A 16,181-nucleotide genomic window follows, 5' to 3' on the forward strand; every position below is an offset into this window, starting at 1 on the left:
TCATAGAAAGAAATGTCATTAAGCACCAGCACAGCTTTCTTATGTTCTCTCATTGTCCAGCTTTGAGAATCAGGAATGTGTCAGCTTTCCCATATATTTTTCTATGCTTCAGTTTCCCTGTCCATAAAATGGAACTTACACAGAGCGGGCTGTGTTGCTTAACTCAGATACAGACTTTCCAACCATGGATATTAAAGTGCCAAGCACATTTATGTATTATTTATATATGACCGATAACATTTGCTCAGCTCTTTAGTATCCATGGATGGAAAGTACTATAGAAAAGCATACTACAGCTAGAGATGTGAAAGCTTAACTGGTAAGCATCACTCTTAATGGGCGAGGCTTACTGGTTCCACTGTGAGCAGTGGGTTACTCCAACCCCATGGTGCCCACAATGAGCATGGACTGCTCTGGGAAGCTGGAGCAGTCCCTATCTGCTGCTGGCCTGGGTGCATCACAGGCAGGGGCTGCTCCAGCCATGCTGCAGTGGGGGCAGAGGGAGTATGCTCTGAAGCAGCCCCACCTCTAATTGGTTAACCAATTACATGGGATTTTATATCCCTACAGCTGATGCTTATTTTATTGGATGTTACAAGCCTTAAATGTGTCGAGCTCTATAGACATGATTTTAAATAACACTCTTAGTGAATCCCAAGAAGGTAAATTTGACTTTGAGATTTTACAATCACTGCAGCCTGAAATGAATCCTATACTTCAAAGATATTCCTGCCTTGACAGGGATTAGTGTGACTTTCTGTCATTTCATCTGATCTTAAAGTGAAATCAGATTGGGTTTAGTAGAACTTGAATAAAATATTTGCTGCAATGAAGTGGGGTTGGTGATTCTGTAGGTGGTGGTCTGATAATTCTACAACAGTGTCTCATCATGGTATAAAAAAAACTGTTCCTGAAGGTATAGTATGAGATAATCATGTAAAATAGAGATTTTAAGAACTTATTAAAGAGTCATTCCTGGTCCATGTCGGGGGGTGGGGGGGGGCATTAACACCTGGTACTCTGGCCAAATTCCAGCTTGGGTTTACGTAACAGATAAAACTTAAATCTTTCATGTGGTTTCAGTTGGATATACCATCTGCTTCCTTTCATAAATTGTTAGAAATGCCACTTTTCACTGGTGTTTAAATGATGCACGAATGTAGTTTACATATCACTTTCTACAGTGGCTTGAAATGAGAGCTACAAGATTATTTTACCTTCCAATAGGGACATAAAATCCCAGTTAATCAGTTAACCAGTTAAATGTTAGGTTAATCTCTCCATTCCAGCCCCATAGCCCATGGGGCTTCTGCTGTTGGCCCCCAAGCAGGGATGGGGGCTGGCTCTACTGGAGTAGCCCTTTGCCTGTTGCTGGCAGCTTCCGGGTAACCAGTTATCCGTTCACATCTCTAATCCCCAAGAGGTGTATTCCAAATTGTCTTCCGTAGCAATGGTTTGGTGTAGAATTGAGCCAGATTAGCGTGCCTAGTTTTACCAATAAAAATTACAGTAGTATTAAAATAAATCCAGTGTCTATTTAGTATTTGCTTAACAAAATATTTATATCCTGCACAGTATTATCCTAGACCATGTGGCTTTGTTTTTTTGCATTAATCTTGTAATATGAACAGCTGTGTGTTTGGAAAATAGCCTTTGTTTACCTCTGGAAAAAAAATTCTTTCTTTAAAAGGGTGTGAGCAATTGCATGCTTCCCCTGACCAGTTGCTGTTGTGGGGGCAGTGAGGAGAATTCCAGGAACTCTAGGGAATCGATAGATCACTGCATTGTGCTTTGTGTTGCTTTAAACTACACTGAACTCTAATTTTGACTTAACCCTTAGGACACTTGTTCATGCTGGGTATGTCTAAACAAGGGTGGGCAGGAGGAATGGCAGAGAATCTCAAAGCCTGGGTCAACTGCTGCAGGGTTGTTTTTCGCTGCATAGACATATCCAAAACTTCTCTCCCGCTCCTGTTCTTTCCTTTCCACCCTTTTTGCAATAGCAATTCCTCTTTCCTTGGTTGTAAGTGTCTCTGAGAGAACAAGAAATTCTTAGCTTCTTGATTTCCAGCTATGTAAACTCCCCAAAAGTAAGCTGGAGAGCTTGTTTTCCATGTTTATCTTCAGGAGTCTGTTACCTGTCAGAATGGCACGAGCGTACAAGCTATGAAACTTCACCATATCTTATTCAAAGCACAAAAAGATGCATCCATTTTTAAAAAGTATGGTTTATTCGAGAAGCTCTGACATCTCTGCTTCTTCTCTGATCTGGTTTTAGCCATTTGTGGCATACTGATACAGTGTGATCACACCTGGTTAGCAATATCAGCACAACTCTTAATTCTCAATCTCTTTCTAGTCTGCATGGGTATGTCTACACTACCCCGCTAGTTCGAACTAGCGGGGTAATGTAGGCATACTGCACTTGCAAATGAAGCCCGGGATTTGAATTTCCCGGGCTTCATTTGCCTAAGCGGGGGCTGCCATTTTTAAATCCCCGCTGGGTCGAACCCCGTGCAGCGCGGCTACACGGGGCTCGAACTAGGTAGTTCGGACTAGGGTGCCTATTCCGAACTACCGGTACACCTCGTTTCACGAGGAGTAACGGTAGTTCGGAATAGGAACCTAGTCCGAACTACCTAGTTCGAGCCCCGTGTAGCTGCGCTGCACGGGGTTCGAAACAGCTGGGATTTAAAAATGGCGGCTCCCCGCTTAGGCAAATGAAGCCCGGGAAATTCAAATCCCGGGCTTCATTTGCAAGTGCGGTATGCCTACATTACCCTCCTAGTTCGAACTAGCGGGGTAGTGTAGACATACCCCATATTACCAGTCCTCATTACCAATTGCAACAATGAAAAGAAGCCCCACTGGTGCCTGGTAATGAGCCCTTCTTGTCTCCCTCAATTAAGTCATGTTTCTATAGATCGTTTCAGGAAGAAGCTATTCAAGGGCCATTTGGTAGCATCCTTTATTGGGGGAATGCATGAGCAGAGGTGTGCATCTTAAATTCCACTTAGAAAGAGGTGGGACAAGAACTCATGCTGGTCTCTGGGGTCAGGAATTTCATAACCATGGGCCCTTTACCAAAAACATATTGCTCCTAAAGATTTCCACCTGAGATTCTGAATAATAATGTTCCTGCTAAGAGTAGGATACACAGTGGATGTGACAGAAGAAGTAACCTTTGAGTTATCTTTTACTGACAAATCTTTGAGATCCTGTGAATCTGTTCAGGGTGTCTCCATTGTGTATGTGCATCTTTCTGCCCCAATAAGACTTTCTCTAACCCATTGTTAAAATAAACCAGCCTAGTGCTGAGTGTAGCAACATAGCCATTTTCAGGAAGCAGCAGTGAGGAGCAGTAGTTCTCCGTTTACATTCAGAGCTACATTTGGAAATTGTTCTTTAAAATGGGGCACTTAAACTTGCTGTTGGTGGTGGCCATTTTGCTGAGAATAGAATCCTTTGTCACAGCATTATCTAAGCCCACAGCAGGGTGCTATGAGTCTCTTTTTCCATCCTGCTTTAATGCTGTTGCAATACACATTTTTTTTGGTATCCCCATATATAAATATTTAAATACTGTTCTTATTGTTCATCCTGACTGTACGTTAATGGGAAAGAAGTAGATAGTCTAGTGATTGGACTACGAGCTCATTTCACTGTGCTGCTCAGCCCTGGAATGAGAAGGGACAACACCTGAATGCTGTTTGGGACTCCCCATCTCACCCCTCAAGCAGTCTTGTTCCCAAAAATCACAGATGTGTGATCTCCAGATTAGTCCTGCTAATGATTTTTTTTATCCTGTGTGTGTACTTGTGTGTCTGAGGAGCATTGCAGGTTAGACCCATCTTTCTTGTTTATTTGTAGCCTTGTTCCAAGCTCCCCATTTCAGAACTGTTCCTCAAGTGCCATCTTGTGGCAGTCCTAGAACTCTTTATTATTATTTTTTTCTTTCCTCTAACCTGTCTGCAAAAACACTGATCTGAAGGCAACTCTGCCTGTGTCTGCTGTGACTCCCATTGATTTGTATGCTGGTAGGTTAAGGAGTCAGATGGCTCTTAGAGGCAGCTGTGGTTTTATCTACTTGGCATTAATCTTCGTGTTGTTGAACAGCTCTCTTCCAGTGTATGCATCTGTCATGATGGTTTTAACAGTGACACTGTAAAAAGTGTAATTAACCTTTCTTAAGTAGAGAAATTGAGCAATTAATACCTGTATCTTAGACAGAGAAGAATATTTGCCAGGTTTATGACTGAAGAATAACTTTTAATTACTTATTACTTATTTACTCCAGAAAGCCAAACTCTGATAAAATATTTCATTTTCAGTGAAGCCTGCATGCGACTACACAGGGAAGTGATCCTGCTTCATGCTTTGAAATTGTGTTGTCTAGTGACTGTAGTAGGTGATGTGGAGTCAGAACTTCTGCAGCTGACTTATTTAATCATTATGGCATGTCATTGAACCCGTCTTAAGTTTTGGGTTAACCCATGTAGAGAAATAAAGTTCACTACCTACCTACTCCTCAGATGTAGATTCTTAATTGTTTGCCGATTATCTAGAAATCCTTGGACAATAGGAGTTGTATATGTGCTTGTTGCTGTTAATAAATAGCTGGAAATTGATCTCTCTCTCTCTCTCTTCTTTCCACCCTCTCCAGTGTTCCCAACTCCTGCCCAGCCAGTCCACGTGGTGCTGGATCCTCAGGATATCGCCTTGTCCAGAACATTACGTCGGACCTACAGCTGGCAGCAGAGTACGCAGCAAAAGCAGCATCAGAGCAGCAGGCAGATGCATCTGGCGGGGACAGTCCAAAGGTTCAGAGAAACATTATCTTCCCAACAGTGCTTGGGGAGGCTTTGAGGCCTGGCAGTACAGTGTAGTTAAACAAGTCTAAAGATAATTGACTCCTTGTACACGTGTGCTATGTATTTCTCTTGTGATACTTGAGAGTACTGTGGAAGCTGGTGTCAGTCACTTGCTTGTGTCTATCTCTGCTAGGTTAGCTGCCCAGATCTATTTTCTGGATTTACTTAAAAGGTCAAATTGCATGAGTCTGTCTTTTTTGATGGACCATGAAGCCTTACATGTGGGTGTTCCCTTAAGAACCTACATATTGGAAGGGTATTAATACTAAGGCATTTCATTTTTCTCCTTTAATTAACAGCTCCACTGATGTACACAACACTTTTTAACATACAGTGAAGGGGTGGGGGGAAGAGTGGAAGACAGGGTCCCTTCCTTGAAGAGATTGCTGTTTAACTCAGGCAGAATGGACCAGCCTGCAGTTCAGAGACGAGGTGAGGAAAGCAGTGTAGAGAGGATTAGCTTTAAAACAAATAAATCATAAGGAGGGAATTCAATCTTGATGAAGTGACCTTATATCCAAGTTGAAGATATAGTTTCTTTCTTGGTAATGCCAGGTTTAGAATCTAGTGAGGGAGCATAATACTGGATAGAAGATTGAATTCTCTCCTAAGCCACAGTAGCTGTTTTTGATAGAGATGCACTGATGGAGCAATGTGAGGAACTGGAAATAAAATAAGCCTTGCTAGTGAATTTCTTCTTCAGATTCTAGAAAGGAGGGGTTCCTCTTGGAGAGGGCAGAGGAGAACCGAGTCATGCTTGGTGCTAGTGCCTAAAATCAAAACTGGTTGGAAGAGTTTAAAAACAAACCTTTGGAACCTTTTTTACAACACAAAATATTGTTTGGTAGAAAGTTTTGTATGTAAACTCCAGCATAAGTAGGGCCTTACTAAATTCATGTCCATGAAAAACACCACATGGACCATGAAATCTGTTTGTTTGTGCCTATACTATACAGAGTTCACAGGGGAGACCAGCTCTTCTCAAATTCAGACCCAAAAAGGGTCACAGTATTGCTATGCTTACATCTGTGCTGCCTTCAGAGCTGGATAGTGGCAGCTATTGGCCAGGTGCCCAGCTCTGAAGACAGTGCTGTCACTAATAGCAGCAGCACAAAAGTAAGGGTAGCAGTACCACAGTCTCCTACAATAACTATCACTCTCCCGCTACACCTTTTGGGATCAGGGCCCTTACTATTCAACACCATGACATTTTAGATTTAAATAACTGAAATAATGAAATTTCGAGTTTTCATATCCCCTACTCATAACTCCGGTCATCTGAAGAAGTGGGCTGTGCCCACAAAAGCTCATGATACCATTTGTTATTCTATAAAGTGCTACCAGACTATTTGTTGTTTTTTAAAATCATTTTTTGTCAATTTCATAGTCATAGGAACCATGACTTTGGAAAGGTCTTAAGCATAAGAATCTTACTTTGAAGTTTAATCTTCTTCTGTTGTGTTCTTTTTTTAGGATGAGTCCAAACCACCCTATTCATATGCTCAATTAATTGTGCAGGCAATATCTTCAGCCCAAGACAGGCAATTAACACTAAGTGGGATCTATGCCCACATCACCAAGCATTATCCATATTACAGGACTGCTGACAAAGGCTGGCAGGTGAGTTCCTGACACCTACAAATCTTGAAATTCCTATGAAAGTGCTTATGCAAAAAGAAAACACATTTGGTGAGGGATCAGGGCTCTGGTGTAGTGGGAAGCTGTTCCAGGCAATGTAGAAAATTCAGTTTTAATAACATCTCTTCAGCTTTTTGTTTTTTGGACAGTGTTTGTAAAGTCTGTGCTACAGAAACATTCCCCGTGCTCTCGTGGGTCTCTGATTTCCTAATGTCCATTCTTTACCTCGCTTATCACACCACGCTGGCCTCTCTAGAAACATCTTTGACTTGATTGCCATCCCATTTTCATTTCATTCCATTGCTTTGCTACCAGCAGCCACTTCATCAGCCTCCTCTTCTTGCCCCATGCCTATTTCTCTCCATCTTCCTTAACCCCTGAAAAATCTTGACTATAGTCCGTTATTTAGGAGAAGGATGCTCTACAAACTTCTCCCTTTGGGACTGCTCAACTGTGATTGTTTCCATTCTAGGAGAACTGCCAGGCCTCAGTCCAGCCCTGTGCTGGTGGATTGCAGCACTTAGTCTAGCCACTCCCTCCGGGGCAAACTGCAGTCCTTTGCTTGGCCACTCGCCAGCAGCTAGTGGGACAAGAATTGGGGGCGGGAGGACAGGCCCATCCACTACTTTGGGCCTCAGCTCAGGCACCCTAATTTCACGAGGCGTAATGGAGCGATCGACAAAGGCTTTCGTTGTCGACCGCGGAGCGTCCTGACTGCCCCACTGTGCCGCCAAACAGCTGATCAGCACAGCGCGGCGGCCATTTTGATGTAAATGAAGCGGCGATTATTTATATCGCCGCTTCATTTTCCTATGTCTAGTAAACTCATCTACATGGCTCCGTCGACGGAGCCATGTCATCTAGACATACCCTCTGTGATTTGTCACCACACACAATACGGGAGGCCTTACAGTCTTTCTGAAGGAAATTTGGGGTTTCCTAACAAATGAGCCTGTAAATAATGAATTGTGATGGTTGCAGCAGGTACAAGAACAATCCCATTTTAAATTGTTGGCCTATAAAAAATGTAGTTAAGATCAGATAGTAGAAACATGGAAGGAAAAGGTGAACTAAACATTGCTAAAATACAGAAGTTATCAAAGCCCAGGCCAAAAGAGATCTCATTGCGGAGGGGGAGGATCAAAAACCTTCCAAACATCTAGACAGTCTAGTTTTTTAAAAAATCACTGTCCTGTTTTGATTATTGCAGTGTGTTTGATTATTGCAGTCTTTAGTGGCTCATGTTCGCATATGTGATGAATTTAGTGGTAGACATTGCAGCCCAACCTCTCATAATTTTCCACGTGATAACAAAAAGCCATATTTGAGGTGTGCACTAAATGTTTTACAAATATACATCTCTTCTCTCTCCCCTCTCCTCCCGACTCCCAAAGCTCCACTCCCTGTATTTTTTGCAGTGAAAGAGCTACTGTCCTCACTCGTTCTAGGAGTTGTTTCTAAGGGGCGGGTAACCGTACAGTGTCAAGCAAACTTCTCTTCCTCTGTAGTTTAATGAACATTTTGTATTTGTAACTTAGATTTTCTTCTTATCTTCCATTCTTCTGGTGAGTCTTGGTAGTTGGGTGGCTTATTACTGTTTGTGACAGAGATTCTAAAGGGGTTGAATGTTAGGTTTCTGGTCTGTGAAACCTAGTTTATCTGTTTTGGGCATTTTTACACCACATAGTAATAAACTAATTTCTTTGCTTCCTGCAGAACTCCATTCGGCACAATCTCTCCTTAAATCGTTACTTTATCAAAGTTCCACGCTCCCAAGAGGAGCCTGGGAAAGGTTCCTTTTGGCGAATCGACCCTGCCTCAGAAGCCAAACTAGTTGAACAGGCATTCCGAAAACGGAGACAGAGAGGCGTGTCCTGTTTTCGAACGCCTTTTGGGCCTCTCTCCTCCAGGTAAGTTCAGGTCCCTTTTTTATTTTTGTTCCAAATTTGTCAAATAATTTATTGGCTGAAATACAGCAGGACAAGTCTTTCTCTCTAGGTAGTCTGAAAGGGTAATTAGGACCAAGATATTCCTTGAACTGCATTCTGGAAACTGCTTTGGAATTATTGCTAGGGTTAAAAAAAGATCACTGTATTAGTATGTCTGTTCTGGTGTCCTTTTGTAGTGATACAGAACAATTATCACAGAAATAAATGGCTTAGTCTGCAAAACTGTGCCATTCATTTCAGAAGAGTTGGGCCCACATGTGGATTAGGTTACAGGAGAAATCACTTCTACAGGGTGGACCTCCCTGATCCGGGACCTGAGTGGTCCCAAACCAGGGAGTTTGCTGGATCAGGAGAGGTCAGTGTTCCCCTGCTGGCTGCCCCATTCCCTAGCTCCTCTCCCTGGGGATCCCATCTTGCAGCCCTGCTTGCTGCCGGCAGAGTTCCTCAGAGTTCTCCTGCTGGGCCGCCTGGCCACTGCCAGCCCCGCTTGGATGCCACTGGCCCTGCTGATGCTTCCCCACTGTTGCTGGGTGATTCGGTGGAGTTCCCGGGCCACCCTGGCCTGCTACCACTGGGGGTTCCCCAGGATTCCCTGGCCTGCGGTTCTGCAGCTGGCCGGGCTAATGTCAGGGGTTCCCTGGCCAGGACAGGGGCTCCCTGTTCCCCCCACACCTAGCCTCCGCTGATGCCAGGGCTCCCCAGCCACTGCCTGGCTCAGCTGCTGCTGACCTTGCTGCAGCTTCCCAGTCCTAAATTCTCCCGGCTTGCTGCCACTCCTGACCTCTGGGACTCTCTGGTCTGGCAACAACTGTGGTCCTGCTGGATCATGGATGTTGCTGGACCAGAGAGTCCCGGATTTGAGAGGATTAATTTGTAGTGTTTAAACTGGCTTTTTAGAGAAGATGGCATCATTTGACTTGATTGTCAACAGTGGAGTAGAAGGAACGTACTATTGGACTAAATGAAATTTGCCCTTGCAAGGACCAAATTTGTCCAAAATTTGGTGAAAATAAGGGGAAATAATAATAAAAAGGTGGCATACACACTAGGGTGTGTGAGAGAGAGATTGTTTACTGAATGTTAAAGAAAGAGTGAGTCCTATAGATAATACAATTATATCTGCGTAGAAATTTAATGAATACAGATAAAATCAAGATCGCTCACTGTTCAGTTATATCTAGTTAACTTATTCAGTGAGATTCTATAGCTAAACATCTCTCCCTAGTGAGTGTAATGTTAGAAATCATTTATTAGACTTAGGAATTAAAAATCCACAAACCTCTGTTAAAATATTTTATGCTAGGCTGCTAGTCCTGGAAGTGATTTCAAAACATTTTATCCGTTTGGCTAACTGGTTTGGAAGTGTTGTGGAGGTAATCGCTTGAGGATTCCATGTTCTTTGTACTCTTAAACTTTTCACTTGACTCACTCTAGAGTGTCGCTGGTTACTTTCCCTGGTCAGAGGGGAAATTCGGGGCTTGTAGCTGTTCTCGTGGGTGTATGAACAGTGACTCATTTAAATGCTGCTTGTACTCTTGGGAATTCCCAATCTTTGTCTCACTTACAGCTTGAAAATCACATTTGCATGAAAACTTTGCATCTGCTGTAATTACAAATGACGCCTGCAATTCCTGTAACTTAAAATAAGTCAGAAATAAATTTCTCTTCAGTGTACTTTGTGAATTGGCAGTAATTGGAGTTTCACTGTTGCCCCTCGAGACCAAAATAGTGGGACAGGCGCCTTGGCTTCATACCCCAGCTCACAGAGGAACAGAAACACTCTCATAAAGTGTTTTGTTTAAATGTTAGCATGTATTGATCAAAGGGATCATCAAAAACAGGATTGTAAAAACAAAAACCAACCAACCAACCAAAACTTTTTCTTAAAATCCATTTGAATGTGCCCATTTTAGATTCAGATTTTTCCTTTTAAGAGTGGCATTGGTGCTTGAGATGCATACTACAGGCTTCGTTGGAGGGATTGTGTTGGTAGAAAGAGCACAAGAATGGTTTCTTAAGGTTGTGGAAGAAGAGACGCTCTTCTGTTGAGGCAGATGATTTTGGAAATCCCTTTGGTACCCTGCTATGACTTCTTGGCAAGCATATACTCATTTGTCTGTTTCACTGGTTTGTGTTTCAGGAGTGCCCCTGCGTCTCCTACTCATCCCGGCTTGCTGTCCCCTCACTCTAGTGGCCTACAGACTCCCGAGTGCCTATCCAGGGAGGGTTCACCCATTCCACATGACCATGATTTTGCGTCAAAATTAGCCTCTGTTCCAGAGTATCGGTATTCACAAAGTGCACCTGGTATGTCATCCCTACTTTGCAGAAGATGATTTCATTGTAGTGGGAGGGTGTTAAATATTTTCAAATAAAGGCCTCATCTCTCCATATTTAGCTATTGGGGGTAGAAAAGGGTTACATGGCTTTTGACCATCTGTCTTATTAACTTCCGCTTCATGGTGATGGGCTAAGATAGATAGTGGAGAGAGTTAGGTTACCTGTGGATTTGGATCTGTCCTCTCTCCTCTTCAGCCATTTAGGTCGGTTGCTCCTTGTGGCTGCTGTCTGCACCCAGAGTTCCTTGTGACCCGATAATTTAAAAAGCACTGAGCAGGGATAGAGTTTCACTTGTATGCTGGGAAAAGTGAAACTGCGGGGTGATGATGTTAGGGCTGTGTGAGCCCCATGATTTTCTGTAACCCATTTATAACACTGCACTGTGTGTGTACACATTGCCTTCAAAAATCTACACTCCAAATGTATTTCCAACGTTCGCGTGCCTGGCTTTGCAATCTAAACAAGATTGAACATTGTCTGAACAACTTTAAATCTTTTCCAAATATTATAATGCTGCTCAGCATTATGTACAATTGTCTAAATACATGAATTGATGCCTTCTTGTCTCTAGCACTAACATACGTGCCTCTTCCATTTCAGGATCACCTGTCAGTGCCCAGCCGGTGATCATGGCTGTTCCCCCCCGGCAGTCCACTCTCATGGCAAAGCCGGTAGCTTACATGCCAATAGTGACTTCGCAGCAGCCTTCTGGTCATGCAATCCATGTAGTGCAGCAAGCTCCTACAGTTACAATGGTCAGGGTTGTAACCTCCTCCTCCAGCTCCGCTAATGGATACATACTGACAAATCCGGGCCCAGCAGGCGGCGTTCACGAAGCAGCAGGAACAGTGTTGGATTTGGCTGCTGATCATCGAGGTAGTCAGTTTCATTTCCCTCCCTACTTGACAAAAGAAGATTTGAACACACACTTATTGGACTTGTGGGGGTTTTCTGCATGCCTGTAGTACTCCCTGTGTGTTTAGCCCTTGACAAAAGAGGTCAGTCATAAGATACAATTCAAATTGGGTAAGAGCTTTCCCGCTAGGTCTGCCTAGCAGTAGGTAGGAGAACTTAACTCTGTGTGGCCTTTAGTAAGTAAAAATCTCGCTAGAATTTTTCTGGCAACCAAGCTGAACATATAGTTGTGAATATTTATTCTAGTCCTGGTGTCCACCTACATTATGCATGTGGACTGAAGCCCGTTATCATCAATTGGGTAAATTTTCAAAATGCATCACTACCCCCAAAACAAAATTCTCACCACCCCAAGATATGCTGTTCTGTTTTGAAAGCCCGCACGTAGAAGACTGAATTGGTTTGTTTCAAAGTGACATTGATGGTAAGCAGGACTCTGTGTCCTCTTCTCTGTGTCCTCTTCTAAGGGTATGTAAAATATATCCCAAAGGAGGATCGGTGTAAGCCTCTGGAAATGAATTTTGTAGAAGTGCATATAGTGTTTGTGATTAGAAGACTCTGCAAAAGCCAGTTATTATAAGGATCAGTTTATAACTTTCGAAACCCGCAACTTTGGCCTTAGTGGACTTAAGTGAGCTAAACCTTGAAAATACCTAATGTTCTATAAAAGGATCATTCTCAGTCTGTCTGCTTTCATTTGGGCATTACCTCCTTTTCTGCAGCTTTTCTCCTAATTGCATGATATTATTGTGCAAATGTACAATTACTGTACAAGCACAATAAGAACAGTAGGTTTAACTGAATATTTATATGTAGAAGGGTGGTTTAAAAAAAATTTTGCTTACAAGCTGGGATGAGGCAGAGAGGGAGAGACAAAGATTCTCTCCTATAGTAATCAGACACTCAGCATTTACTTTGGTGTTAACTTGCTTTTGACTGCCTTCAAACGCCCCTGAAGTTTCTGGAACAGATCTCTTCTGTGCTTCTCTCGCCTTCGCTGCAGCATTCTCTGGCAGATGGAGCTAGGTCGACCTAATTTTTTAACATGCATCAGGCTCCTTTTTAGTGGAGAGTGAGTCTGACTCTCTGCCATCCCTAGATCCTTTTCTCCTCTCTCCCCCCTCCCCCCCCCCGCCTCTGCCTTCTCTAAGTACACTCTTCATTTCCCTCTTCCAGACTCTCATCTCCTTTTCCTTGTCACATCTTGCCATCTTTCCTGCCCCTTTGCCTTTCCTACTACAGCAGACTTCTGATAATTCGGCACCTTTGGGACCCAGAGGGTGCCGGATTATCGGATATGCCGGAGTATCAGGACCAACTCTGGCAGGGGGGCTGTGACGGGTCTTGGGAGAGGGAGGCTGGGGGGGGGGGGAACGGCGCGGTGTGGGGTGAACCAGGTGCTGGTGAGGTGCAGCGCTGCAGGACCGAGCCGGCAGCACCCCAGCTGCTCTGCTTCACACCGCTTCCCCAGGTCCACAGCTCGTCAGTTTCAGCAGCGGCAGCAGCGGTCTTGAGGAAGCTGCACGGCGCAGCTCCAATTGTCCGGCTGGCTGGAGCACTTGCAGGTTCCAGGTGGTGCCAGACCACTGGATGTCGGACAGTTGGAGTTTTACTGTATCTGCCTTCTCCCTCTCTTATCTCTCCTGTCTCTGCTGCTTCCTCCTCCACTCTTCTTCATGCCCCTCTTCCAGCCTGATGTGCTACCAGAACTCTCCTCTTCTATTCTCCCGTGCCTCCCTTATTTCTCTGATGTTAAGGTCAGGAAGAGAAGGTAGAGGCTGAGATGAGAGGCAGTGTCAGAGTCCTGTCCTACTAGATCAGTTTCTTTCCCTTATTGCCTGCTTAGGCAGGCATCTCCCCTTTTCTCCTGCTTTCAGTGTTGGCTGGAGAGGACAGGCAATGAGTCGAGTCAGCTGCAGGGAGAAATCTCAGTTGCAGCCTCCGGCTGGGCAGCAAAGGGACAGGATTGGTCATTGAGGCAAGAAGTTTCCTGATAGCTGTCCTTGCCTGTTGAGCTGATCAGTTAACCTGCAGGAGTGAACACTGCCACACTGAAACAGCAGCATCAGTCCAGACTGTTTCCCTTTCTGCTGGTTGCTTCCTCCGTCCCCCACAGTTAGTTGAAAGTTGTTGTGCACAAAGGCCAGTGAAAATTGGCAGGGACTGCTTCCTCTGTGATCTCATCCAAGTGTAGGCATAAAGGCGAGCTGTCCCTAACTTCGCAAACACTGGGGCTGTGTGATATTTTCACAGTTCCTTCCCTGCTGGGTAGCTGAGACTCAGGGTAGTTAGTGTACAGGCAGGGAACTCTTAGTCTAGTTTTCACAGGCAATTACCATGCCAGAGTAGTAACCAGGGATGTAAAATCCCAGTTAATCAGTTAAATGTTATGTTAACCTAACGTTTAACTGGTTAACGGACTAAAGCGGGATCCAGGTTAAGGCTAGCTCCCTAGTTCCCTGGGGGGCTGGGGCTGCTGCTGGCTCTTGGCTCCCAGGCTCTGAGGGAGCAGCCCTTGTCCACGGCAGGCCCCGTGCCCATAACTTTAAGCCAGCTCCCTGAACATACTGGATCCCACAGAGCTGCATTCCCCCCCTCCCCCCTCCCACACACACACTGTATCAGAGGAAGCAGTGCGGGGGAGATGAGAGCTGGTGCTCACAGAGTGCTGGCTTTTAAGCAGGCGGGGTCCCCGCACGTACCAACTTTGTTAGAGCCACTTTCCTTCCTCCTCCCTGCATGTAAACATGTACCCACTGAAAATTTCAGCAGGTACACACCACATTAAATGCATTTTAACATTCTTAATAGTAACATGTGGATAAGGAAAAGAATGACAGGGAAAACGTTTTTTACGCCCCCAAATGACATTTTTTGTGACCGCATTGCAGTGTTCTTCTAATGAGCTAGATGAATGAAACGCTGCCTTCTCAGTGCTAATCCCATTGTGCCAGTCAGCCTGTAGAAAGTGTCCCCTGTCGAGTTTGACCCTATGTAAAGATTTCTGGATTCTTCGCATTTCCCAGGATCCAGCCCATAGCAGTCAGGCATCCTCACCCCCTCCTTATTTTGAAGTCCATTAAGTTGCATGGACCTGAGAAGTGAAGCTTCCCATTTCCATGCGAGAGAGAGGGATCTGTGGAGTTCATCAAAGGCAGATAATTTGGTGCTACTGGACACTTGAGCTGTGTGTGTTTGGGTACTTTCATATTTCTAATCCTGGGGTATGATTGCTAGCATATTACTGAAAAGGAGGCCTGCTCATGGTGAATGATTAGCCTTTCTATTTAATATCCAAACAGGCATTGATGAGAAGCCAACAATTGCGTTTGCCACAATACCTACTGCCAGTCGAGTCATCCAAACAGTTGCCAGTCAGATGGCTCAAGGTGTCCCAGGGCAAACTGTTACCATCCTTCAACAGGCAACTCCAGTGACCATTGGACAACATCAGCTACCTGTTCGGGCAGTGACACAAAATGGGAAGCATGCCATCCCCACCAACAGCATCACCGGCAGTGCTTACGGTATGGCTTTCTTTTAGGGCTGTGTGCCCGGTCACCTGGTGTAGATTCGCATGCATGCAAACCCTGCAATTATACCATACATTTTCCCATACATCCAATTTGTAATATGCGTACAAAATGTGTACTATGTAGCATTCTGCACCACTGAATAACAAACGCACTAGTGAATTGGACAACACCAACTACCTGTTGATCTAGACAAACTAGAGAAATGGACTGTGATAAATAGGATGAAGTTTAATAAGGACAAGTGCAAAGTACTCCACTTAGGAAGGAACAATCAGTTTCACGCATACAGAATGGGAAGTGATTGTCTAACAAGAAGTACTGCAGAAAGGGATTTAGGGGTAATAGTGGACCACTAGCTAAATCCAAGTCAGCAGTTGTGCAAAAAAAAAAAAAAGCGCAAACATGATTCTGGGATTCATTAACAGGAGTGTTGTGAGCAAGGCACAAGAAGTCATTCTTCCACTCTGCTGTGCTCTGATTAGGCCTCAATTGCAGTGTTGTGTTCATTCTGGGCACCACATTTCAAGAAAGATGTGGAGAAACTGGAAAAGGTCCAGAGAGGAGCAACAAAACTTAAGGGCCTAGAAAACATGAGTTATGAGGGAAGACTGAAAGATTTGGGCTTGTTTAGTTTAAAAAAGAGAAGATTTAGAGGAGACACGATAGCGGTTTTCAAGTATTTAAAAGGGTGTTACAAGGAGGAGGGAGAAAAATTGTTCTCCTTGGCCTCTGATAGGACAAGATGCAATGGCCTTAAATTGCAGCAAGGGAGGTTTAAGTTGGACATTAGGAAAAACTTCATAACTGTCAGGGTGGTTAAACACTGGAATAAATTGCCTAGGGTGGTTGTGGAATCTCCATCACTGGAGATATTTAAGAGCAGGTTGGACAGACACCTGTCAGGGATGATCTGGATGGTGCTTGGTCCTACT

The 16,181-nt window shown here is 44.2% G+C and overlaps 1 protein-coding gene across 3 annotated transcripts in view; it reads left to right on the forward strand.

Annotated features, from left to right (window-relative positions):
• Window positions 1-16,181, forward strand: part of FOXK1 (forkhead box K1) — a 79,951-nt gene that overhangs the window by 50,909 nt on the left and 12,861 nt on the right. For 2 of the 3 annotated variants that reach the window (XM_075899642.1, XM_075899644.1), the window contains exons 3-8: window positions 4,664-4,820; window positions 6,345-6,491; window positions 8,226-8,419; window positions 10,599-10,765; window positions 11,399-11,677; window positions 15,016-15,240. In XM_075899642.1, the coding sequence (XP_075755757.1) occupies window positions 4,664-4,820; window positions 6,345-6,491; window positions 8,226-8,419; window positions 10,599-10,765; window positions 11,399-11,677; window positions 15,016-15,240 (1,169 nt within the window). The remainder of the gene's footprint in view (window positions 1-4,663; window positions 4,821-6,344; window positions 6,492-8,225; window positions 8,420-10,598; window positions 10,766-11,398; window positions 11,678-15,015; window positions 15,241-16,181) is intronic. The other variant, XM_075899643.1, reaches the window with a different exon arrangement.

This window comes from Pelodiscus sinensis, chromosome 16 (assembly GCF_049634645.1).
Source record: "Pelodiscus sinensis isolate JC-2024 chromosome 16, ASM4963464v1, whole genome shotgun sequence".
Classification (NCBI taxonomy): domain Eukaryota; kingdom Metazoa; phylum Chordata; order Testudines; family Trionychidae; genus Pelodiscus; species Pelodiscus sinensis.